Consider the following 25,687-nt stretch of genomic DNA (forward strand, 5'->3'; position numbering starts at 1 on the left):
GTCAAACTAGTTAATACACTTGATAGCGGCTAATACGATCAGCTAATTAATTCGATAACCGAGCCGATAAGAACCAAATACAAGTCATTAACTACTTTGTATTATCTTTCTCTCTCCCGCCACCTGCGACAGACCAAAATTTTCACCAACTTAAAAAAAAATTAATTTTTTTTTTTCCAGATTTTTGGAAATTCGAAGCTAAAATTCTTCCTTTGATCAATTTAAGTTTCTGCGATTCTGGTATGTTGAATTTCAAATTAATCCACTTAATTTTCTGTTTAAATTTATACAATTTTTGTTTTCTTCTGCAAATTTTTAGCTTAATTTAAATTCTCGGAAAAATGACTAATATTTCTGATGATCTTTTGCTTTGATTTGAAATTTTTTATTAATTTTATTTTCTTTCTTGTGATTAATATGTGTACTTTGAAAAAAAAAAAATCTTTTGTAAGTTTTTAACACAACATGCAGGTTAAATATGGATCAGACTTCAGAAATGCAGTATAAATCAATAAAACCTCGAGGTCTGATTTTGGAAATTTGTTTTTCTACTTTAATTATGTTTGAATTTTGGAATTTTATTGATAATTGTTGAAAATTGGTTAAATTTATAGTTTCACCTCTTGCCCTGATAATTCGAGTTAGGGTTATCATCATCATATTTGATACTTTAGATAATTGAAGCTATTAGGCAATGATTACACTCTTAACAGTTAATTATATATTAGTATAGTAGTATGCTTAAGCCCGGGACAGGTTTCGAAGTCTAATTATGAACCGATTTTAGGAAAGATGACAACTTTTTCCGAGTATATCAATTTAGTGAATTGACTATTGTTTATTGAGAAATGATGAGGAATTGACCTTCTTCTTTAGGGTGGATGCCTGGGGGTTGTATCGCTATGGTTGGATGAACATCAATTATTTTTGGTTAATGATGCTATATTAGGTGAAGATTGGACAGTTTTACTTTTGCCCCATTTATCGATGACAATAACAATTTTATTTGGGAATGGTGTATATTGGTGGGATTAATTTTGTTACTATTGTTGAATATTAAGATGCACTATTACTTGCTGAGCTATTCATTTGCTGATACAAGTAATATGCAATTTTAGAGTATGTAATAACATCTCACATTTGGTTGGAAACAGATGTTTGCATTGTTGGTGTTGCACGTACGCCAATGGGTGGGCTTCTTGGTTCCTTGTCAACTCTATCTGCCACCAAGCTTGGTTCTATTGCTATTGAGTGTAAGGCCAGAAATTATTTGTGTTGGAACTATCGTCACATGTGTAGTATAATAGTCCTATGTGTTGTTCGACAACTCCATGATGTGCAGTAATTATGTAGGTGCTCTTAAAAGGGCAAGAGTGGATCCATCATTAGTACAAGAAGTGTTCTTTGGGAACGTTCTTAGTGCCAATTTGGGACAGGCTCCTGCTAGACAGGCTGCTTTAGGCGCAGGAATCCCTAACTCAGTAATCTGCACGACCATTAACAAAGTATGTTCTTCAGGAATGAAAGGTGCGTAACCCCCCTCCCCTCCTGCAGCATATTTCCCCAATAAAGTGATTTGAAATATTCCTTTGACATCTTTAATGAAATGGTACAGCAACCATGCTTGCTGCTCAAAGTATCCACCTGGGTGCCAATGATGTTGTTCTGGCCGGGGGAATGGAGAGCATGTCTAATGCACCGAAATACCTAGCTATGGCCAGGTTAGCTAATTGTCTTTAAATAATGATCTTTGATTCAAAGATGAGTTTATTTACTCAACTATTGTCAAGTTAATCTGTGCGTGGGAGCTATATAAATCTTGTATCATCTTGTTCTAAGGCCTTCAGAATTTTGATAGCTTCCTTGTTGGCTAAGAGAGAGTCTGCAGTTCATATCATATGTTCATGTTGATGCAATACAAGCTCTGTGATTCCTCTTTTTCATATGAGTCAAAACTCTTAAAGCATGTTCAATACGAAGATATTAAGGACTGGAAAGTGGAAACTAACTGAAGAATTTCTAATATAGGCTGTTTGGTATGATGGGTATGGTAACAATGACCCTAAATACTTGATGGTAATAGACTCCACTCACTTGCTACTCTTTCCATTCAGTGATAACTGGTATAACATCACGTTACCCTCCTCAATCTCCCTCTGCCACTCATTTGATTTTATGTTATTTAATTGTAATATCATATGATCAATACAAGTAATGGCTATCATTAACTTTTCCCTCTCTCATTTAATACCAATCTACATGCCAAACACATCATTACAATATCAGAAGAGGTTGGGTGGATAATCTTGCAGTTGCTGTTCTGCAGTTCACCAAGTGTTGAAGGCCCAGGAATGCTTATGTTTGTATTTGTGGCTGCTGCATCACTCTATGTAGCTTCTTGAATTTTGCTTGACGAAAGCTTTTGAGCAAATTTCTTGTTATTCTCTATTCAGTTGGAGCTCTTGAAGAACTCTATGCTTATAGTTGCCCTATATTAATCATTAGTGATATGTTGCTAGTATCAATCTATTGGAGAATACCAACTGCAAAATAGATTAGTAGAACTTTTATGTGACCTCCAGTATTATTAAGTATTTATATTGCATAATACTGTAAAAGTTGCTTACTTGATACTTTATTTTTCTTAATAAAAAATAAAAATTCAACTTATAATATCGTTATTTCCATTTCTAATGTAATAGAGTTTTTGGGAAAATCCACAAATCCCCTTCTTGGACCGATAACTTACACCTTACCATGACATTACTCTATGCCTTGGTTAATAAGGTCCTTTTAGCGTATCTTGTCAAGCCACTATTATATACAAATTAGATCTATATGTACTACATACATACATACATTAATTACTATATAAGTTAATGAATTATGGCCATAGACTCATTCAAAAATGTGTTAATGGGGTTTGTTTAACTTCATTTATCTTTCCTTTCTAGTAGATGAATTACGTCAAGAAAGTGTTTTCATATTATTTTGAATTCTATGTTAATTTTAGGTTTAAATTGAATAAATAAAAATGTTGTATTAAAATGGTTATAAATCTTAGAATCAGTGCTTTTAAGATATGACTAATCAAGCTCAGTTGAGAATTTATGTTCCTGTTATATATTTCATAGAACTTGTTCTGTCATTATAATTACGTTATGAAGTATTTTTTACTTATTGACAAAAGTGCCCTAAAGAAATGGATAAGGTATAATGGGATAGAGAGTACAGAGTAGTAGATAATGACAATTTCCATACAAAAAATGAATAAATAAATAAAACTTTTCAGTTGGGCACTTAGTGCTCCAATTATCTAGCATAGTTGCACATCTTTGTTTCCAAAAAAACACTTCTGATTTACACAGTTATGCGAAATTGTCACAATCAGATGTGCTTTCCATGCTTATATGATGTTAATTCACTATCCTGTTCTTTCCCTGTTATAAATTCTGAAGATTAGCTGCTCTCACTTCATTTCATTCAGATAAAGATTTTGCCTTTTTGTGTAGTATACTTTAATGTCACTTAACCAATTGCAATATTTGTAGAGTAATAAGATGCCTCCACTAGAGTACTTTGTTTGACTTATATGATGTAGTGTAGTCAATTGCAATGTTTGTTCTCATTTGTGGACAAAGTGAAAATGCACTTAAAGACTTGTCAAATAACATCACTGCATGAGCTTGGATATAGTTTGTGTAAAACTAAACTGCAATGTTGATGGCAATAATAATCACTCTATTTCAATGTTTTGAAGAACCAATGTTTAAAATCCTTCATTATTTGCAGAACCGGATCGAGGCTTGGACATGACACCATAATTGATGGAATGCTGAAGGATGGACTTTGGGATGTTTACAATGATTTTGGAATGGGAATCTGTGCAGAAATATGTGCTGATAACTATAGATTTTCAAGAGAAGAACAGGTACAGTACATGTTGTATAGTTGTTTTACTGATTTTCTGTCGTTTGATAGAAATTCTGTGGTAGGAGTGGTCTTTCAGTCACCTCTGTATGTGTGTGTACGCGTGCGTGCATGTCTGTCCATTTAATTTCTTGCTAGTCTTTTAAAACTACTATCTCAGCCTTAATATTTTGTAACAATTATTACAAAAATAATAAACAATTAATTATATAATTTAAGGAAACCAGATTTAGAAGATTTTATGTAGATCAGAACTATTGTGTCATATGTAAATTTGTACAGTTGTGCTCTGTATCTAAATCACTATGAGCCATTTCAAAGGCAGTTGGGAACCTGTGCATGAGTAATGATGCTTTTTCTCAATGTCTTAGTGACGAATGAGGACCTCTATATAAAAATCATCAATATAACTCTGTTTGATACGCTTGAATTGGGTATTATAAGTGCACTTATTCCGGTGGATGATTGGTACTCGCTCTGAAAAGTTTCAACCTAGTTTGATAACTTATGCTGGACTTAGTGTATTCTCCTATTACCTTTCTGCCTGTTTCATATTGCGTTATAATGTAGCCTTAAAATATTGGGAATGTAGCTTTTTCTTCCTCGAAGTTGCGATTTGTGTAGATTGCATGTTTGATAATTTTTGTAATAGGTAGTTTACGGCTTTCAGCTTTATCCTGACAAATTCATCGTCTTTATCCTGACAAATTCATCGTCTTCACACATGAGTTTAACAAGTAAAATTTAGTCCTTTGCTTTCTTTGCACCTTCTAGAGGTTGATTTTATCAATTAGACATGGAAAATTATTGAATCACAAGATAGCTTTAAGTTTTTACATTCTCTCTATAATACACTCCTTTTAGGTATGCCAAGAAGTCAAGAACCACAGTTCATATATTTGGAAAATTTTGAATTTTATCCATTTTGGGATTAGAGCACCTCATCTTCTTGGGTTCATTGAGTTCAACGCATAATGAAAAGATTACTTGAGTGTGGAGACTGGTTATTGGTTGATTTATCTGGTGGTGTACCTTTCTTCTTTAGGATTTTAGCATCTTTTATCCAATAGTAGCAGGGGAAGAAAAATAAATGATCATTTCTTTTTATTGGTTTTGAGAAAAAGAGTGCTTGAGCCTCTAATTGTGCAAGGTTAAAATTCACTTATGTAGTTTAATTGCCTTAACAAAAACCAACATAAAATAAACCATTCAAATCTGTGCTGAATATTACTGTCATGTTGCTAATTTGTTCTTGCTTCCCCAGGATTCTTTTGCTATAAGGAGCTATGAGCGCGGTATTGCTGCAAAGAACAGTGGCGCGTTTTCTTGGGAAATAGCTCCGGCAAGATTTGACTCTGTTTTAGATGCATATTTGTACCAGAAAATTTTTTGTAGTTACTAGAAAGCATGAAAAGCCAATCCGGAATAACAAAAAAATGAAACAAACTTTTAGTGTTGAGGTTGCATGAGGCTAATGGACTTTTGTATGCAGGTGAAGATTTCTGGAAATAGGGGAAGACAAACCACGATTATTGACAAGGATGATGGTCTCGAGAAGGTACAGCAAATTCTCCTTATCATGTCAGCCTTCTATCGGTGTTTTTTTTTAATCACTTTGTGATCTCGGTTTTGATGGCATGTTGACAGTTTGATCCTGCCAAACTTAAGAAACTTCCTCCCAGCTTTAAAAAGAATGGAGGCTCTGTCACTGCTGGAAATTCTTCGCTTATAAGGTAATGAAATCTAAGGCTTCTCTTTTCTTTTCTCTGATCCCACCCCTTCCCCTTGCCAAAAGAAATTCGGAAGACGGGGGGAGGGGGGCATAACATATTAACAAAATATATGATTTAGATGTCATTTTTTTTTTTTTTTAATATATTTTTTTTTATTGAATGATGTTAAAGTGGTTATTCTAAAGCATTTATATTAATGAAAGAGAATTAGAGATAGATGTGAACACCCTATTTATCCCAAGTTATTTATTAGATGAAGAGACCTCTACATTCATTTTTCATTTTGCTTAATGTTTTACGCTTTCTTTTATAAGTGCTTTAAGATTGTCTGAACTTGCTACAAACAGTGATGGTGCTGCTGCATTAGTATTGGTCAGTGGAGAAATGGCCAAAAAACATGGACTCCAAGTGATTGCAAGGATCAAAGGTTTTGCTGATGCAGCTCAGGTTTAAGAATTTCTACTGCTGGCCTATTTACATCCAAATTTTTGAAATGCTCGTTGAGAAAAATATTATTTTTTATCCTGCAATTGAATTCTTATTAACATTGGCCAGGCCCCTGAATGGTTTACTACTGCTCCTGCCCTTGCAATCCCAAAAGCTATTTCAAATGCTGGTTTGGAGCCTTCTCAAATTGACTTCTATGAAATAAATGAAGCCTTCTCTGTAATATTCTTAGCCTTATCTTAAATTCTTTAATCTTTCCACTTACCTTTCACATACATGATCCTCCTTATCTGCCATTTTTGCCTTTTTGGATCGATTCTAGCTTAACTTAATTTTTTCCATCCATCCACTTACCATTTATCTTATAATTTTCCTTATCTGCCATGCATACTCGTTTTCTGCAGGTCGTTGCTCTTGCTAATCAGAAACTCTTAGGGCTTGATCCAGTAAGTTCTGTCACTTCTTGCTCTGCTCCTTCTCAGATTACAATACTATAAGTACAACTCATTCTGCTGATTACCCTTCCCTTCTAACACTTGTTTGTGAAGGAAAAGATCAACGTGCATGGTGGAGCTGTGTCTCTGGGACATCCATTAGGTTGCAGTGGAGCTCGAATTTTGGTCACATTGCTTGGTGTATGTTAAATTTTCACCTTATTGAATTTTCTAAACTTCAGTCTGATTTCCTCTGTATGTAGCGAAGACCCTTTCTTATGCATTACTATACTTTATTCTCAATCTCTAATTGCTGATGCACTGGCATCCTCATTCCTCAATATCACATCTTTCTTTCATGGAGATATGTAAACAAATGTTCAGTTCTCTTCAATTTACAGAGATCATAACTTTGTTTAAATTTGCAGGTTCTAAGGCAGAAGAGAGGAAAATATGGTGTTGCTGGCATCTGCAATGGAGGCGGCGGCGCCTCTGCTCTTGTCTTAGAGCTCATGTAAGCCTCTCAACTTCAGGGTGATAATGCTTTAGGAGCTACTAATGATTTAAACCTGTCCTTTTCTGTCCTGCTGCAGATCAACATCAGTGAGTGATCATTCAAGACTTTGAAAGTTTCTAACTGGAGTAAAACATTATGGTGGAAATCCTAGGCGATCATTCAAGACTCTGAAATTCAGTTCTTTGAGAAGTTCCTTCAGCTGCAAATTCATCGAGATGTCATCTTGCCATTTTATACATAATGAGACAGATAGAGGCAGACTGCTATCCGGAAATCAATTAGATATTTGGGTGATTTATGTATAATATATACTAGTGGAAATGAGTAGGCAATACACCTGGGCATATCTGCAATACTTAGGTGGTTTATGTATGACTATATACTTGTAGAAATGAGTAGGCAATACACCTTGGGCATATTTGCTCGTGTTTAGTAACATAAGTAGGTATGTATATGCTTGCGCTGGTCCATGATATATAACATGTACTATGCAAATAATTTGGGGCTACTGTATTTGTTTAAAGGTCTGCACTAGGCAAGTGTGTAAAACCTGTGATCTTTGCAGTTTGGATATAAAGGTTCAAAGCTTAATTATTCCATATATTGTTTTTCTGCTTATCTTAGGGTGTTGAAATTTGGGAATACTAGGAAACAAATATTGTATAAAAAAATGTAGTTTTTTTGCCCGAAAAAAAGATTTTTGAAAGTTTTACAAGATCCCAGAATGAAGGATGATGACTTTTACTCAGCCTGACCTTGATTCTTGTCTCTGTTTCGAAGTTTATCCTCAAAAAGTTTCTTAACAGCATTTTCGATTCTTCATCTGATACATGACTATTATTTTAAGCTAGTTTCTTTATCCATCTTTAGTCTATGTAAGCCTTTAGTTCATGCTGGTCACTCTTTCACTGGATCTATTTCAGTGGCCAGACTTTCACCTCTGCTGGTGGCACTTTTCGATCTCTGGCCGACATTTCTTCAAACTTTTTATACGTATTTATTTAATCGCTGTAGCTTGTAGTTGCTATATTTTTACATCAATTCTTTTTTAATCATTTTTAGCTTGATTAATTTCCCCAAAAGCCTTCTCCAAATTTACTTTGAATTGAAGCCTGTCGCCAAGTGTAATACGATCTTGAGATAAAACAGATTAGGACATATGGTGCACACTTCAAATGAACTGCAAATTATATATGCATAATTTATATATATTCGTCAAGAGCCAATTAATTCTACAGCCCAGAGAAATTTATTTGAAACCCAATAGCCAATTGGCCATATACACTATTTTCTAAACAATATTACTGGCGGGGTAAAAAAAAATCTGCCTAATTGCCTACTATAGACAAAATTAACCCCTTTAAAAATATGAACATCTATCCGAAAAAAGAAAAAAAAAAAAAAAATCAAAAAGCTAGTTATGTATATTCATGGCCTTCCAAGCTCCAAGTATCTGAGGACAAAAAGGTGATGATTAATCCCACAGCTCAGCAAGGCTACAACTCCAGAAAGGCGTCAGCTTTTGAGCTGAAGCGAAGTTCTTATACATATCCCTGAATTATGCCCTTCCAATTTCAAAGTACCCAAGGACAAAAAGGTGAAGTTTCACCCCACAGCGTGGCAAGGCTACAACTCCAGACATACGTCAGCTGATAAAGCCAAAGTTAACTTCCAACGCCAACCATCATCAACCATTCAGCCTTTCAGATTACGAGCCTCTGCTTTCAAGAACTTTACTGGTAAATCTGCATCCAATATCATAAATATAAGCTTTTCTTCAGATGATCGAGCAAAACACTCCAATTCTCAGTTTACATGAATTGCAATAATATTTTGTTTGAAAAGATGGCACAACTAGGCCATGCCAAAGCCTTTTTTCATGACTTGGAATTCAAGTATTTGGCAAAGTATTTGGCAAAGCCATCTATACCACGCAGCTAATGTGAACACAAGTCAGGCACAAATTTTCAATTAATTTATATTATACAACATAACAAATCCTTCTAAAATGGTGATTTGAAACTAGCAGCGAAAGAAAAACTAACAGTTCTAATATAGCTTAGTATTATAGCTAATAGCAATAAATGAAGTGACAAGCAACTGATAATATCAGCAGCACAAAAAACTAGCAGTTTTAATATAAAGATGGAATTCATGTAGACTTACATGTACAAAAATATTAGATGGGAACTTGAAGGCGCTTCTTTCAGGCTATATGATGCGATAAACAGGATCAGCCAAAGCCAAAGCCTTCACTAGCTTCATGAATAGCAAGCAGCAATCTTTCTCGAAGCTGCTCCTTCGTAGAATATTCAGGAAGGTCCAATTGATTGAAACTAAAAAGCATAACAAACCAATCAATGACAGTTGATAACAAGTCTATTTGTTTGCCTACTATGACAAAGACTTGTCTATATCCTCACCATGTATGGGCAGATGGAAGCCGCTCCGGAGCTCCATATGCTTTGTGTATCTGGAATTTTTGAGGGCCAGAGATACCTTGCAATGCTTTGAAACCCTCCAACGGTACCTACAGCCACAGAAACCAGGGACTTATGAATCAACACCAAATCGGGTTTATTTTCGTTCTTTTTTCAAAAAAGAGTCGAATCCTGTTCTACAGCACACGAAGACCAAAGTACGAGATTTTAGCAGTGTAATGCTAAAAATTGCATGCTGGAATTAGCCTACAAATTAAAGCTTTCATTAAGACAATTATAAGGAGATGGAAGGAAAGATTTTGCACATAAGATCTACTCCCTCCGTTCCTTTTTATTCTTTACATTGAATCATGCACGGTGATTAAAGAATTATTAAAGTGGGACCTTTTAATTTATTTTATGTTTTAATTTATAAATAATATGGAGTACATTCTATTTTTATGATTACTTCTTCAATTAAACAAGAACCTTGGGAGATGCAACAATAATATTGGATGAATATAAAGTTGATGACAGGCACAATTTTATTGTTTTTGGAAAAAATAGAGACAAAGTAGGAATATTAAGTATTTTATTCAAGGAAACATAAAAAAGGGGGGGGGGGGGGTTATGCCCAAACGGAATACGTAAAGAATAAATAGGAACAAATAAGATAGGCTAACAGCACTCGTATTTAATTCATATGAAAATAGGAGCAAACAGCACTAACTCATGACACAAGTATTACGAGAAAAGTAGAACTCAATCATGGACAAAAAATTGATGAGAGGAAAAGCATGTTGGCTAAATTTAAATCATGTACCTTTGACGTTCCAGTAACGAATTGTAGGAGCCTCGCCATGTCTTCCTTGCTGAAACTACTCGCAACCTCCCAGAACCACTGAATGACATTGGAAGCAACTGTGTAGCCAGTATACTCTGTGTTGACCTTCAAATCATCCACTGAAACACATACAAACATATAAGTATCCAATAGTGGAAAAAATGCTACAAATGGAGTAACAGTGAATACATGATCAAGCTCACTCACAGTCAATTTCTGGAAGTCCACTTATAAGGAGTTCAAGCTCTTTATCATTGAAAATAGAAATCAACTCCCGAGGCACCAATTCATTAAAACCTTCAAGGAACGAATTAATTTGGGGACGGATAGCATTTGTCAAAATATGGTCAGCAACAAGATCAACATACTCGTGCTTTGTTTCCTCTGTAACCCTTATATTTCTGCCTCCGGGTTTAAGCTCATAATCAGTGACCTTTAACAGCCAACAGAAAAAGATTAAGTAAAAGAATTAGTTCAAGCACATCAAATTATATTTCGATTTAAGTAGCCAAGTATTGGAGTATAGGTTTGTAGTTCATCAATAGAGCAAAAGAGGAAAAATTACAGTTCCTAAGACCAATTATACTGGGAGCATAACAGAAAACAAAAGTCTGTACCTGTGTTTTCTCATACAGAATAAGTTTCTCCTCATCTGCGTCCATGCTAAAAGTAAGGTCTAGAATATCATTTACATCATTCTGCAAAACCAATAGATGAAGTGAGAAACACAAAGCCCAATCATACAAAATAACCATAATGATGACTGAGTAAAAGCAAGGCAGAACACATTATAAAATACTAACCTCCAGCAACCACTTCAAATTTTTATAGTAATCTGGATCAACTGCCTCAATATCATGATAGGTCACCTTCACGCCCAAAATATGCTTGTAGAAGGAACGGGTGAAATACACATCTAAAAGTTGCCCGTCGAATAAGGCCTTGGCAACCTATACATTTCTCAAGAGATGTTAAAAAAGGGATAAACCAATATAAGACATGAAATACATTCCAGTTCTTCCCCGTTGTTGCCTGGAAAATTAAAGAATCAATATAAACTAGGGTGTTCAAGAAAAATTACCACACGACCAACAAATTTGAAGTAAGATAGATGTTCAGTCTGGTAGACAGAATTAGGATTCGGCTGGAAGGTTGCATTATTCCCAACTGTGGTGAAAAGTAGCGCCCCCTTATCAAAGATAACCCTTGACAACAACTGGTACCACTCTCGTGTGAGACCACCAGCATCAATTCCCTCTTCACCTTGAAACTGCACGTTCAAACGCCCCTTCAGATCCTGATTTGACCTCATTCGCAGCTGATTATATGAGTCTTCAAGAACATATGCCCGACGAACACTGATTCTGAGTGGCCCAGCAAGGTGTTGCTCATGCTGATGTCTAATTCTAGAACGAAAGTATGCCCTCTTGTTATCAAAATCAATGAGACGAGGAGCTTTCAGCATCATAGAGAGTGACTTTTCCAACAACCCTGGATTTTGCCTGATAAATGCATTCAAGAGTCGCCGATGCTTGTCAGCAAACCTTGAAAATATGACTGCGCTGTCAAATCTTCTCTGAGAATCAGCACCACACTTCGACAGTGTTGAGGAAGAAGCGTCAGCTGATTCTTTTACTTCTTGAGCAGTGACATTGTTTTGATCCTGCTGAACAAAGGAACTGCTTGACTGCAACTTTTCACACAGAACAAAGAAAGACTCGATGAAAGGCAAGAGCCTTTGTGTCCCAGGAGGAAGGGGAGGGGATGAGAGAGTGGATCCAACACCATCCTCGGAATTCATAGAAGCCACAATTGGTGGTAAAGTGCTTTGTCCTAGCTCTAACTCAGTTGTGCTAATACAGTTGCTAAGCTCCTGCCACAACGGTTCCAGAGCAGAATTCAACTTCAGCAGTATGGCTTGCTCTTCTTCCTCACAGTTCCCTAGACAACTAGAGCCATCAACACTTTGCGATATTAATGAGCTAAGTGCTTGCAGTACTCGAAGCATGGCAGCACCAGCCACAGAACCAGCACCAAGACCCATCATCCGCGTATTCTTCAGAGTATTGAGCTCAGACACAGCAGCACTGCTCAAATCCTGAGCAAGATCTGAAAGCTCTTGCGTAAAAAATTTACGATGAGAGGCAATCACAGAAGCCAACTTCTTTAGCACCTCACCAGCAAGCATGTACACTTTGTCTGAGAGCCTACAGTATAAGTAAAATACGTAAATCAGTCAAGACTGTAAGCCAGAGAATATGCTGCATAATAGAGCAATATGGGTCCAGATAAAAGTGATGAAAAGTATAGGAACAGGGGGGGAATAACACCCTATAAGTTGGCTCTACTATATAGCATGTTGATAAGCATAGAACCAATTTTGTAGACATAATGACATGAAGCAAATTATACATAACCACATAAGTAAATCAAAAAAGCATTAATTATACCCCTCATAGCCAAGAAGACGGGAAAGATTACGCAAATCAGATCTTGGCAGCTGCGTGAAGATATCATAGACGTTATGACCTCCTGTCTTCTTATCAGATATAGAGGTTTCCCCATTTTCAACTTCATTCTGTTGGCTAGTCTCTGTTTCCACCACGGTAACATCTTTTTCTACCTCATCAGAAGCTTTATCAGTCAAATTCTGAGAAGCACCCATGACCTGCTCAGGGGGAGTCAGGCTCTCTAATCTTGAAGCTGCAGTATAGACCACAACTTGAAGCAGACCCATAACCTGTTTTACAAGAATAACATATAAGATTATACATACTCATTATGAAGTAATGTTAGCATAACTGTAGCAAAGTTCATCAGACCTACCTGCTCAACATGAGCAATGCTACGCCGGAAAAGGGGACGATTCAAAAGCTTCAGCAACAATATTAAAGGAGTACACCCTTCCTCATATTCCTGAACAGAGTTAGAAGACGCTCCAGGTTCCCCTACTTTTTCTTTTCCCTTTCCCTTTTTGGCTTCTGCAATCTTCTGGGAGGAATCAGGCAAAAGCGATGGCTCAAAGTAGAACAATGTATTCGCAACAGAAGAATGATTGGTAGCCAAATAATTCAATATCTCAAGAACACGACGCAAAACCAAGGGTGGAAGACCTGTGAAATAGTTTTGTCAGAAGAACATTAAATATGCAAAGCACAACACCATGCTGGGAAAGTGCATACCCTCTAACAACTGAGATTGACCATGGACCATATTTGGGGAGCAACCATAGAGCCTCTGGGGATTGATCATTGAAATATTTCCAGCTACACCTTCAGCCTCAGGCTTGATCATCTCGAGCAATAGATAAATTAAGGTTGCTCTAGTGACACTATGAGCACACAGGTTTAACAAAAGCCTCTGCAAAAGGCCTTTACCAAGAGGCTACCATGAAGAACAAAAATGAATCAGATTAAAGAAAAAAAAAAATTTACATCTTTTTGCAATGTAATATTAACCAAGACAGGGTCGATTTTGTCCTGCGGTTACAATAGAGGATAATGCATAGATTCACAGCAAAAGGCAATCCTGAATTATTATTTAAATGAAGAAACTTCTACACCAACAATCACACAAGATCACACTAAATTCAAACAGCTTATCGTATTACCTGTGCCAAGCGTAAGAGCCTTATCAATGCCTTCAGCGCATTTCCATCCAGAAGCGGCTCACCTTCAACTTCTTTCACTTTCAAGACATCTGAAAGGGCAGCACCTGTTCTGCGTCCAATGGTTACTCCAACACCACGGTCCATGACAGACTGTCGATCAAAGCCCAAACCATTCCTGCGATTAGGTAGTCTATGGCTGCTTCCAAAAAGGCTGCGAGCCTGATAATGACTCATTGCTCTATCCCTAAGCATTTGAGCTTCAGCGAGTAATGGAGAAGGCAAAGCTGATAAAACTGCTTCAGATGATGTCAACAACACCTATATCACAAATGAAATATATATACATAAATAAAATCATAATATTACCCAATAAATGTTCTGCATGAATTTCAGAACCAAACCTCCTCGCGCAAATCTGCTGGAAGAGTAGCTATTATAGAAGCATTATCCATGTCAACTGGTTGTCCTTCACTCTGCTGAGCCAGCCTCTGTACTCGTTGCTGGGCCAAAACTTCAGCTTGAATCTCGGGAGGCAGTGCAGCAAGAAACTCGGGATCAATGTCTTCCATTGAAGGTGGAGTATATGTAGGCGGTTGAGTTGGCTGTGATTGCTGAGAAGCTAATACTTCAGCTCGCAAGTCTTCAGGAAGTGCTTCCAAGAAGGTTGGATCAATTACGTTGGGCCCAGAGGGCTCAGCATTAGCTTCAACATGTTCAGATTCCATTGAATTTCCATTAACAGGAGCATTCTGATCAGCTACTGGCTCATTACTCTCAGCAGGCAGGAGTTGATTGATTTGAACAGGCTCCTCATTTGTCCCAGCCATCTCAATATCAGGGTTAGCACAGACAGAAGGATGTTCAGATTGATTTAACATCGCAAGATCGGGATTATTCACATCATTATTAAGCTGGCTATCAGTTCCTGAAGATACATCAGCCACACGAACCTCCATTTGATCATCACGTAGATTATCTAGGTCACCAATATCTGCTCCATGCTGCAGATCACTTACAGGGTCTGCTGATGGCAAAGGCTCTTGTTCTATTCTCATCAAGTCGTCAGAAGGGTCGTTGCCATCTTCAGATTCCATGCTATGATGTGCTATATTACTTGACAAGGGTTCACTTTCATGGACTGCTGCTACCTCTGTCACAGCCTGTGCATTGATACTATCTTGATTAGAAACAATGTCTAGTGAAATTACTTGCTGAGGTTCAGTTTCACCATTTTCTAGCAGCACCTCACTGTGCCCATGGACATCACGCGAGGGATTTCCCTCCATTTCCAAATTACTATCACAGTTTTGTCCAGCATCCAACTGTTGTTCTGGTTGACTCGTATTCTGAGACTGTATTCCAACTGGAGTCTCAGTCGTAGATGCACCATGTAAAACAGAAACAAAAACTTCTTCTACGGCCTGTGCAATGGCAGATGCTTGATTCCCTGCTTGTGGCTGACCATCATCAGCCCATCGACCATCACCAGGTCCTCTTCGCCCAACTAACTGCGATGAGTCCATACCAACTGAGTAATCAGTCAATGGTGGTGGTGCTGTTCCACCTGAACGGTCACCAATTACACTACCTGGTCCAAAATCATATAGGAAAGGAGGAGTATCAAACATGTAAAATTGAGATACATCAACACCCGCTCCTGACAAGGATTCTGAATCCCTAGATACGTTGCCAGCTGATGACCACAATGAAGCATCACCTGATTGAGGTGGCCTCGAGAGCAGAGGATGCTGGAGACCACCATCTGTATTATTTCGATCAAAGGATCTACTAGTCTGTCGGCGTCTATCAAAACCTAAGGTTCTTCGAAGCCCAAATAGGTCATCCACATTCACCCCTTCAAAGGGCTCTGAAGGAACATCTATGAGGCCACTTCCAGATTGGGCAACCTGGAGATGATGAAATCCACCCAAGGCCTCTCTCCACCTTACCTCTATAACTCGGTTCTCATGATAATCATCCTCCTCATCATCAATCATCTCATCATTGTAATCATCTCCAAATCCTGCATCTTCATGATCATCAACATCAGTATCTGCAAGAGACATCAGAGCAGTACCATCTTCAGCAATATCCTCATCTTCGTCCTCACCATCATCATCTTCTTCATCCTCCTCCTCCTCGCCTTCACCCCCCATGTCATCATCTTCATCACCAACACCCTCATCAGCTCGATGTTCAACATGGAATTCCATACCAATCCGATTGCTGTTATGAATTAGATCACCTTCTTCCATCTCATCACCTGGAAACTCCATAGCAAGCTCCACAGTTGCATTTGTAACTTGCATTCCTTCTCCTTCAGCCCTCACATCTTGATTATCTGATCTAACCACATCAGTACCATGAGTACTTTCTGTGAATCCAGCACCTTCATGAGGGTTGGCTCCATCAACCTGTGCATTCCCTGCTTCCTGCTCACTGATTCGGTTGTCATTGTGCTGTGTATTATCATTGACTACTGCATTTGTTGTCTGATCATCAGATCTTCCTTGTGAACCATTAGACTTCTTTTTGTTCTGGACATCAGATTTATATGATTGCTCACTTGCATTAGCAGCCCGAGTTAAGCTTTCCAAAGCCTTAAGAATGAGATTTGCAATTTTAGAAGCATCTGGATGGTCCAAATCAATAGCTTGAAGAATGCTGGACAAACATGGCACAATTCCTCCATCAATCAAGCCTCGTGCTATGTCTGGTGAATAGCCAGAGACAGATAAGCTACTTGAGGAAGCATTCTTTGACAAGACAGAATATGCCAATTCCACAAATGCTAAAACCTTTCTATCTGGTAGCAAACTGCTTTGAAGAGAGTTGCTGTCCAAATTAGTATACAATGATAAGGCCTTCACAAGCTCACTGATGACACGTCTGCGCCCTTCACTTGAACGTCCACATAAAACTACCAAAAACCATGAAGCCTTTTCAGATAATTTTGCCCTCAAATCACCAGGCTTACTAGATTTATCAGAAGACAGAGGAAGAAGTTTATGTAACACATGGTGAACAATGCCACCCTGCCCAGGAGAATCAAGCTGAGAAGAAACCCGCAACTGACAAATCTCTGAATCCCGTTTTAATACAACACTAATTGCATGAACATACATCAAAAGAATATCGCTCAACAATTTCAAGACAAATATAACCTTAGCAAGAGCTGCTGAACTTTCAGGTAGGACAACTGAATCTCCCTTAGTTGCTTCATCAATCTTTGATTTACCTTTCATACTTGTACCAGGTTCATCTACCTCCATAGCTGCTTGGTAGCTTGTACAATCTTCCTGGATGTTTGAACAAGGGAATTGCAAGATTATTTCAAGAAGCTGGTCTATTACTTGAGCAAGATTTACAGGAATCTTTTTATGACCTTTTGAACCTTTTCCTGGCCCATCCTGAACCTTCGTTTCAGAAATACGAATAGGCTCATTGGAAGACAATGCACCCTCAGTAGCACCAGTGACTTTAGACCTCTCCTTTTCCTTCTCTTTTTCCTTTGACAAAACAACAACAGTCCTCCCAGCAGATGACTCCAACTGACAAACTGCTGTAGCAGCCTTTGTGAATATTACAGGATCTCTAGAGATGACAGGTGCCATCGATGTCAAAAATATGCGAGTAGGAATACGTCCAGCATGACGACCTCCACTCAATGTTTGCCGAATTTCTAATTCCATGGCAGTTTGCAGAGTTTGAGGGTCTTCAAGCAAATGCCTGACAATTGCAGAAGCCAGAGTATCATAACCAGCAAAGAAACAACTTCTTGGCAAATCAAACAGAGCAGCCATGCCTCCATTTTCAAGAAATTGCAAGGCTAATGCATGCGTTTTGGTCAACCGAGCACATAGTTGTAACACCGCCTGCATAATTACCGCCGGAACCTGTTGTTTTAGCATATCACATGCAATCTCAAGTACAGAATGACACTCATTCATGGAAAGGTGACCGGTTGATTTTCCAAATATTTTCTCAAAAGCAAAGACAGACTCCTCCTCGCAAGCACCTGATTTTAACTTTCCCTCATTCTCAGGAACTGAAGCTTCCACAGAAGCATGCTCTTCAGATGAATCAGGTAGTGGATCAGTTGAAGCTATCCCTGCATTTGCAGAGGAAAATTTGGGCCTGGATTGTAACAAGTTATCCAATATAAGCAGCAAAGCACTAGTGCTTTTAGTGCTCAAAACATCCTTCCCGAGCTGATTACTTCTTGAATTCTTCAAGATATCAATAGCAACTGAGACGATACCATTTTGAGCAGCAATTTCTCTAGCATCTGCATCTTCAGAGAGAAGCAATGCCAAAATATGTGATATAGACGACACGGCACTAGCATCCTTTGACAAATCAGAAGAACAAAGTTTCAGCTGCTGAATTAGATAAGATGCAACTTTAAGACGATCTTCACCCTTGTTTCGATTGCAAAGGGTTGCAAGCAAATCAGTCAAGGGAAAAGCCAAAGAATCTCCACTCTGAAACAACTTCATTGCAGCTCCAAGTATATCATCAACAGGAGGGACCTTCATTTGTCCCTCTTCAGCCTGAACATCAACTGACTTATCATTATTATCAGACTTAGATGTTTCTGCTGAACTCCCTAATGACAATGCAAGAGCCTGTGCCAGTTCATCCTCCTCGTGCACAGGATCTTCAGCATGAGTGCACAACCAATCCATTGCCATCTCCACGCTATTACTCTCCACTCTTCTCAGAGCTTCTTCTGCTCTTGCCCTTGAAAACCCCATCTCAACAATGGTAGATATAGTAGCTTCATCAGGTGGTGGAGCTACACGCTGATTAGAACTCCCTGTAACACCACTGCGATTCCGTTTTAGGTCCCCAACTCCAGAATATATGTGTGTAACAAGTGAAAGAACAGAAGTAATAAAAGAAGCACTACAATGAGGAAACATGGGGTGGTTCCACACCGGAAGTATCACATCAAGAACCTGAGATTGGAGCATGCGGACAAACACTTCTGGATCTCTTGGAACAGGAAACAACCCGATTGACAGACCAACAGCAACTGGCTGAACAAGCAGCTGAGCCTGGGATGGAGAGGTTGGAGAGAGAAGTAGGGAAGAATTCACAAAGTACTCTAGCAGACGACAATAACACTGCAATGTATCAAGCAACCAAGAGTTATGATCCAATTTGCTTCCTTCACCTACCTTACCTGGGTCTACACCAGATATTGGAATTGAGTGCGGTAGTGACCATAACAATTGACTGGTGGCTTCAAAAGTTGTCATGAGTTCCTTGAAGGAACCATTGACATAGAAATTATTCACCATTGCTGTGTGACATATACGACGCCTGCTGTCAAATGTGAGAGCTGCCATATCATGTACAACTTTTCCAAGATAACGACATTTAACTGACAATGACATTTCAAGTCCTGTCGGACTAGAATACCCAGAGAAACTAAGGGCCTCCAGAAATATTTTGGCAAGAACAGTTCCAACGTTCTTTGCAACAGAACTCACCACTCCTGAGTCAGCTCTACGTCGATTTGGTGAACTGATACCCTTTATGAGTGCAGTGTAGAATGAACGCATGGTAGCAGAGAGCTTAGAGAGGATATCAGATGCAAGAACATCAGGGCTTTTCTTTTTGTGTTCCAGTGAGGAAGATGGCTCCTGCACATTTGCTGAAACGTCTGAATCCATGTTAAAAGAATCTAAATGCCTGTCAGTCCTCCCACCTCTTATACGTGTCAAACTATGTCGATTACGACGACTTAATCCCTCGCCAGAGCGAATGACCGACAAAAAATCACGCTCTCCAGCCCACTGAGATTGAGAACCACTCCGGATACTAACAGGATTCATATATCTGACCACTGGAATGCCAGCATCTTCATCACTTTCTCTCCCAGCTGCAGTGGACGAAGCTGCTTCCGCATTTTCAGTTTCTACTTCAACATTTTGTTTCTGTTCTGCCTTTGTATCGCATGATAAAGAGATTTGCCAGAGCACTTCCCTATACACCCTACCGATATCTTTCAGCACATCAGCATCACCAGCTCCCAGCTCTGAGACAAGTGTTGTAGTCCCTTTTAACAAGGAATTGGAAAGGGATAAAAGGCCTTCCAAACTAGAAAGACATCTCGTGACTTTGGTCTGTTTTGCAGATTCCAGAGAAGCAATAGGAGTTCCCTCGATTGAGTCTATCACTTCAATTGTTGTATTCAAATGCTCCTTCAGAAATGCACACACAGCCTTTGCTAGAGAGGCAGAATGCTGTGCTGAAAAGTTTTTAAAAGCAGTGGAAACACTCTGACCAACTGAAACTGAAACAGGCAACAATGGCAACGTAAACATCTGCAGAACAGCTTCAACTCCTTTCTTATCAAAGAATAGGCGACATGCATCAGAATTCTGAAGAATGGTCTCAAGAAGACGACAAGCATTACTAACACAATCTGGAAGATATGACTCCAAACTGACAACAGTAGCATCAGATGACAGATCAATTAGATCAGTACTTCCTGTCTTCTGTGATTCCCTCTCATCAGGTGAAGACAAGCTCCTAACATCTGAATCTGTACCCATTGGAACAGGAGCTGGGCAGGGTAAAGAATCAACTGAGGGTGAAGAATCATCTGCAGATCCAAGTTTTAAGATTGTATTCAATATCTCAATCAGTATATCAACCCCAGGCTCACGCAATGTGGCAGCATGGCGCATAAGTTCATCCAGTCCGCTGGACAAGGCCCCTGGAGCATCCCCAGCTAGAGCACGTAAATATGCCTTTGAAGTAAATATTTTAACAAAACAACTCAAAGCATTGCGATCTTTAACTGCCTGAAGACCATTGTTGTTTAGGCATAAGGCATCAAGGCACTGAGGTATACATGTTATGGCATCTGCAGAGCAAACTACACCATCCATTATAGCATCCATGAAGGCAGATGGTAGGCCAGCAGCATCTAAAACAGAAAAACAGGTAGGATCCTTATGAATCAGATCACTCATAACAGTGGCAGCAAGTGAGAACACCCCACCACCAAAATCTTTTGCTTTTCGAAAAATAATGCATAAGCATTGGGGTAACAGGCTTTCCTCGGAACCATAGATACGATCAGTACTCCCAGGAGCATAGGTTCCAAGATTAATAGCACGAAGCAGAGCTTTCATTAGCAGACGTCTATGATGAGCGAGCAAAGACTCTGAGTAAAGGGGTTGAATGTCATCTAGAACAGCTGAAGTACCCACTATAACCTCAGTGCTCGTCCTGCTACTATCAGAATTTCCACATGATTGCTGTAAACCATTTTCTATCACAGATACCTCTACCTTTAGGCGATTAATAGTTTCATCTAAGCCCCCCAAGTCTCTAAACAACGCTACAGCTGGATTACTATAATCCATGAAAGCCTCAAGAACATGTACAGCAGTACCAACTAAATGCAGGTGTTGAGGATCTGTATCCTTAAGAAGGGGCAGAAGAGTTGGTATAAATCCAGCTTCACGCATTGCAGAACAACCAGATGACGAGGAGACTAAGATAGTGACAAGTGACAAGAGAGCCTCAGCAAAAACAACAGACCACTTTGAAGAGCCATTGGAGACAGAGTCAATTGCCTTTTGCATGAGGCTGGAAAGGATTCCACGCTGTCCGCCAGAGGTCACAGCAGCAAGAACAGTAGGCTGGCGGGTCCTATCTTGAGAAAGAGCAACTAAAGAACGCAGACTCAATGTTCGGATTTTCTCCGGAATCAAATCCTCATAACTTAATAATGAGACCAACTCGTTGGTGAATTCAGGTTCAGTGTTGAAAAAGGACGTCAAATCATCAGCATCACTGCTTGCTTGAATGAGAACCACAAAAGCATACAATCGAATGCATGTATATTGCTGCCGTGATGCCAGAGACCCAAAGGCCCTCGCAAACCGCAGTCTGGTGAATAAAGAAAATCTTAAGTTTAAAGGAACTCCATATTCTTTAACTAACATGTTCAAAAGCTCAAGATCACTTTCTTTGCGGCTAATAACATCAGGTACATGAATAATTTGAAGCCCTCCTGTAGCTTCATACTCTGTAGATGATTCAGCCACTCTATAGAATTCAAAATGAAGGGTACGCCCTAACTCATATGCAACAGTATCACATCCATTTTCCAACGTACATGCAGTTAGCCCAAGTCCTTCTTCCTTGCAACCCCATCCTTGTGCAAAAGAAAGCAACCTAGAACTTAGAGAAGCATCTCTAATTGAATACTTTCCTACTGTCTTTTTTAAAAAAGTTGCTAGAGTCTGCAGGCTAGCTTCAACAACATCAGCATCAGCAGAAGCCATCAAAGATGATAGATGCTGCTATGTTAACAGAAAAGTTGATCAATAAGTCGCAATTAAGATAAGTTGATAACCAATGTAAAGATATGTAAAAACTGCAGGAGTAACAATTACCTCATAACAACTAAGAAAATGTTTATTAGTGCAATTCTCCAAAATGATCCTCATAACCCGGAGTATCTGAAGAACAGCTTCTCTAGGGAATGGAGGATCACACTCCAAAAAATCATCCTCAAAGCATAAATCTTTCCTAGGTTTTATGTGCTTCTCAAAATATGAGTCAAAATGATTAAAAAGATCCACCCAGTGGTGGAAATCCCCCTGAAGCATCAAAGCAGCAAAGATCAGTGAAAGACAGAAAACAGCATGATAAAGCGTGATTTAAAGACTTCAAAAACACACCTTATCAAAGTCCCATACAAAACCTTTCAGGGGCTCCTGAATATTCTCAAGGGGAGTAGATGTAACACTGTTAATGAACAATCTGATCTTCGGAGGCTGCATTTGGCATAGTACACAGAAAGCAAAAGTTACCATCACAAATAAATAAAATATTCAGCATATAAAAGAGATTCAAATAAAATAAAGGATTCAACAGCTATAGAAATGAAACTACCATTACTAACACTACCAAAACATGATGCATGCATTACCGACATATTGATTTTAACGGAACATGGTAGACAGGCTGAGAGAGCCTAACTGCCTACTACAGAAAAAGTGTGTAACAATCATATGGACCAAGATAAAATCTAGAATACGAGCCAGAAAATAGACAACAATCTGAACTTTATACCATAGAGACAGGGGGAAAGCTGCATCCCACTATCCATACAGGATTTCACACTAGCCACGGTTTTGATTCTTTATTATGGACTCTGATCTGCTCATCACAGATCAAAGCCCCTCAAGATCGTATAAATAGGAATCTAGCTTAAAGTGCCCATCAAATATTAATGTCCTTTGCTGGTACATCTTGATAGGTATATAACAGGTTAACTAGCAAGCCATTCTGTAAGCTATAACAATAACACTATTGACCTTCCTAACACACATACACCTACAACAACTTTTTTCTAACCTATAGGTCCTAAATAGAAAGGGAAAAAAAGTGTTTTGTTCAACGGCAAAGAAACACTAACTGCTGATAAGGAGACCCACTATATTCTAAAAGACGTAATGATAAGTTGCTTGTTTAAGCAACTACGTCGCAAAATACAAAGTAGATTAAGCTGTGGCAGGGTATAGGAACGTCAAAATGAACACCAACTCAATTCACGAGTTAACACATGCAGAGGAAGATTTTGTTAAAAAGATCTTCATTAATAAAAAAAACAATTTCAAATTAGTCCTGAAGTACACTATAATGATCATATCACCATTCCTTCACAGCCATTAACATGATAGTATTCAATTGTGGAGGGTGATTGATTAAGTGTGCCATCGCTACCATGTCTCCCAAACCACAAGGTGGATACACAATAAAATTCCGCTTCAAATCATTTAAAAACAAAAAGAGAATATCTAACATCGGAGAAGTAGATAATCAAGGGAAAAAAACAATAGCATAGCACGTATACACAATAAGATTGTGACTAATGAGTATTGCTTGAAAATCAAAAGCTCCACATACAGAAGGGGAAAAAAATAAGCATAAATAAAAAAATAAAAAAAATTGTGTATACGTCCTTTCCTTTTACAGTTGTCCAAATACTTCTCAATTCATATCCAATTTATCAAGATAATTTGATACAGATAACACAGATGTGATACCAAAATCAATGGAATGCATCAACACGAAAAATATTAGACATGTCATCATAGAATCAACATGTAAACCAAAATCATAATTATCCTGTCAATCCAATAAATCATTGCATAACATTATTTTTATTTTTATTTACTTTAATGCATTTAATCCGTAGTGCTACATCCTAAGTCAATAAGATTTATAATGCCACAAATGCTTCTTTTTTTTTTTTGATAGGGCCCTCCTCCTTCGATACTACATTTTACAACTTCCTAAGCTGTACAGTTCTTGCATCTATGATTCCAAAACTTCATAACAAAAAGCAACAAGCCAAAGAACATGCAATAAAGGTACAACTTTCATGGTGCCAAGGCAATGACCATACCATCACTGATCAAGAACCGAAAAAATAAGCTCAACACAAAAATTTCTACCCTCCTAATTTAATCACCAACTATCTATAATGATTTGTGCTGTCCAATTCGAATGTCTGGAAAGGCGATAATTAGAGCACAACAGAATCAAACTTTTCGCATACTTAAAACAATCAAATAAAATCATTTCCCAAAAAAAGGAAATCATAAACAATCAAATACAATCCTTTCCCAATCCCATTGAAGATGTCAACAATGCAACTTGAATTTTAACTGCTTGAAATAATTTTCTTGAAAAAAATAAAAATTAAACATATTCATTGAAACAAGAAACCCTAGAGCACGATAAATTAAAGAAACGTCATACTAAATTCAACCAAAAGTTAAAAATCAAAGATAGTATGAACTAACCACTTCAGAAGCCCTCCTTCTTTTAAGCTTCATATTGAATTGAACTTCACGCTAACCATTTACCAGCAAAAATTGCAAAAAATTAATCAAAGTTATCCAGAAACTAAAACCCTAACAAAAATTGAATTGAAATTCAATAAAAATCTCAATTCAAGTGTTGTGGATTATGTATGCAAATTGAAAAAATCAGCAGAAAAAGAAAAGGAAAAGATTATAAGAATTAGAGAAGTTACTCAGAAATCATCAAAATCAGATAAAATTGGATTAAAATTGATAGTATTTGCGATCAAAAGGTCTAGGGTTTTCGGGTGAGGTTTTCGGGAAAGAGATGAGATCGCAAAAAATATTGAGAGTTTAGAGAGAGAGAGAAAGATGAGAATTCCTTAGTAAGGTTGTGCTAATAATATGTGTATATATACGTGTGACATATACAGAGTTTGGGTTATGAAACATAGGAATTTGAGTTTATCAGATTTTGCAAAAAGATTTATCTTAGGAATTGGAATTGGAAATTATTTCGGTCCGTTCGGGATCATTGTTAAGCTACTATGGTGGTGTTTGCAATACTTCAAAATATCATATTAGTAAAAATTGTAACAAAATTTTATTAAGAACATATATATTGTGACGAATTTTATGATGTATAATATAATAATATTTATTTGATTTATAATAGCAAAAAAATTAAGTCAAACATGGTATGTGAATAGTGCAAATGTCAAGTTGATGCATTAAAAAAAAACAGAGGGAGTTAGTATACTAAAAGATTTAGGAATTGGAATAGGAGTTATTGCTAATACCTCTATGAACATCCACAAATATATACCTTTTGAAATTTTGTGCCTTATTTTTCTATTTAGTGAGAAATACCTTATAAACTAATGTCACACACAAGAATTTAAAATTAC

At 37.8% G+C, this 25,687-nt stretch overlaps 2 protein-coding genes across 4 annotated transcripts; one reads left to right on the forward strand and one right to left on the reverse strand.

The window, feature by feature from the left end:
• The first annotated feature begins 72 nt into the window (after positions 1-72).
• Positions 73-7,660, forward strand: LOC110735521 (acetyl-CoA acetyltransferase, cytosolic 1-like). Its single transcript, XM_021915713.1, has 15 exons — positions 73-240; positions 472-524; positions 1,155-1,253; positions 1,354-1,527; positions 1,616-1,721; positions 3,793-3,931; positions 5,195-5,272; positions 5,423-5,488; positions 5,578-5,663; positions 6,011-6,110; positions 6,219-6,329; positions 6,515-6,556; positions 6,659-6,745; positions 6,973-7,058; positions 7,138-7,660. The coding sequence occupies exons 2-15, from the start codon at positions 479-481 to the stop codon at positions 7,169-7,171; spliced, it is 1,254 nt and encodes a 417-aa protein (XP_021771405.1). The 5' UTR covers positions 73-240; positions 472-478; the 3' UTR covers positions 7,172-7,660.
• A 571-nt stretch (positions 7,661-8,231) lies between these two features.
• On the reverse strand, positions 8,232-25,205 carry LOC110735519 (E3 ubiquitin-protein ligase UPL1-like). 3 transcript variants are annotated; one of them, XM_021915710.1, is made up of 17 exons: positions 25,013-25,205; positions 24,780-24,830; positions 22,647-22,742; positions 22,359-22,565; positions 14,337-22,265; positions 13,936-14,253; positions 13,508-13,709; positions 13,152-13,438; positions 12,776-13,065; positions 11,407-12,532; positions 11,129-11,275; positions 10,943-11,023; positions 10,533-10,758; positions 10,305-10,444; positions 9,485-9,591; positions 9,228-9,397; positions 8,232-8,806 (listed from the first exon to the last, which is right to left on the reverse strand). In XM_021915710.1, the coding sequence occupies exons 2-16, from the start codon at positions 24,810-24,812 to the stop codon at positions 9,295-9,297; spliced, it is 11,292 nt and encodes a 3,763-aa protein (XP_021771402.1). In that variant the 5' UTR covers positions 24,813-24,830; positions 25,013-25,205; the 3' UTR covers positions 8,232-8,806; positions 9,228-9,294. The 3 variants fall into 3 exon arrangements, with proteins under 3 accessions (XP_021771402.1, XP_021771403.1, XP_021771401.1); XM_021915711.1 differs by having other exon boundaries at positions 14,337-22,262; positions 24,780-25,204; XM_021915709.1 differs by having other exon boundaries at positions 24,780-25,204.
• Positions 25,206-25,687: the final 482 nt, after the last annotated feature.

Source organism: Chenopodium quinoa, unplaced genomic scaffold, assembly GCF_001683475.1.
Source record: "Chenopodium quinoa cultivar QQ74 unplaced genomic scaffold, ASM168347v1, whole genome shotgun sequence".
In the NCBI taxonomy this organism is placed as follows: domain Eukaryota; kingdom Viridiplantae; phylum Streptophyta; class Magnoliopsida; order Caryophyllales; family Amaranthaceae; genus Chenopodium; species Chenopodium quinoa.

Bases quoted from the DNA above. Each gene is read 5' to 3' on its own strand.
- LOC110735521 (XM_021915713.1), top strand. From the start codon at position 479: ATGGATCAGACTTCAGAAATGCAGTATAAATCAATAAAACCTCGAG. The intron at 1,254-1,353 runs GTAAGGCCAGAA...GTAATTATGTAG, and splicing joins TGGTTCTATTGCTATTGAGT to GTGCTCTTAAAAGGGCAAGA. The intron at 6,746-6,972 runs GTATGTTAAATT...TTAAATTTGCAG, and splicing joins TTTTGGTCACATTGCTTGGT to GTTCTAAGGCAGAAGAGAGG.
- LOC110735519 (XM_021915710.1), bottom strand. From the start codon at position 24,812: ATGAAGCTTAAAAGAAGGAGGGCTTCTGAAGTG. The intron at 11,024-11,128 runs GTTAGTATTTTA...TTGGTTTTGCAG, and splicing joins ATTTGAAGTGGTTGCTGGAG to AATGATGTAAATGATATTCT. The intron at 9,398-9,484 runs GTGAGGATATAG...TATGCTTTTTAG, and splicing joins CTTCCATCTGCCCATACATG to TTTCAATCAATTGGACCTTC.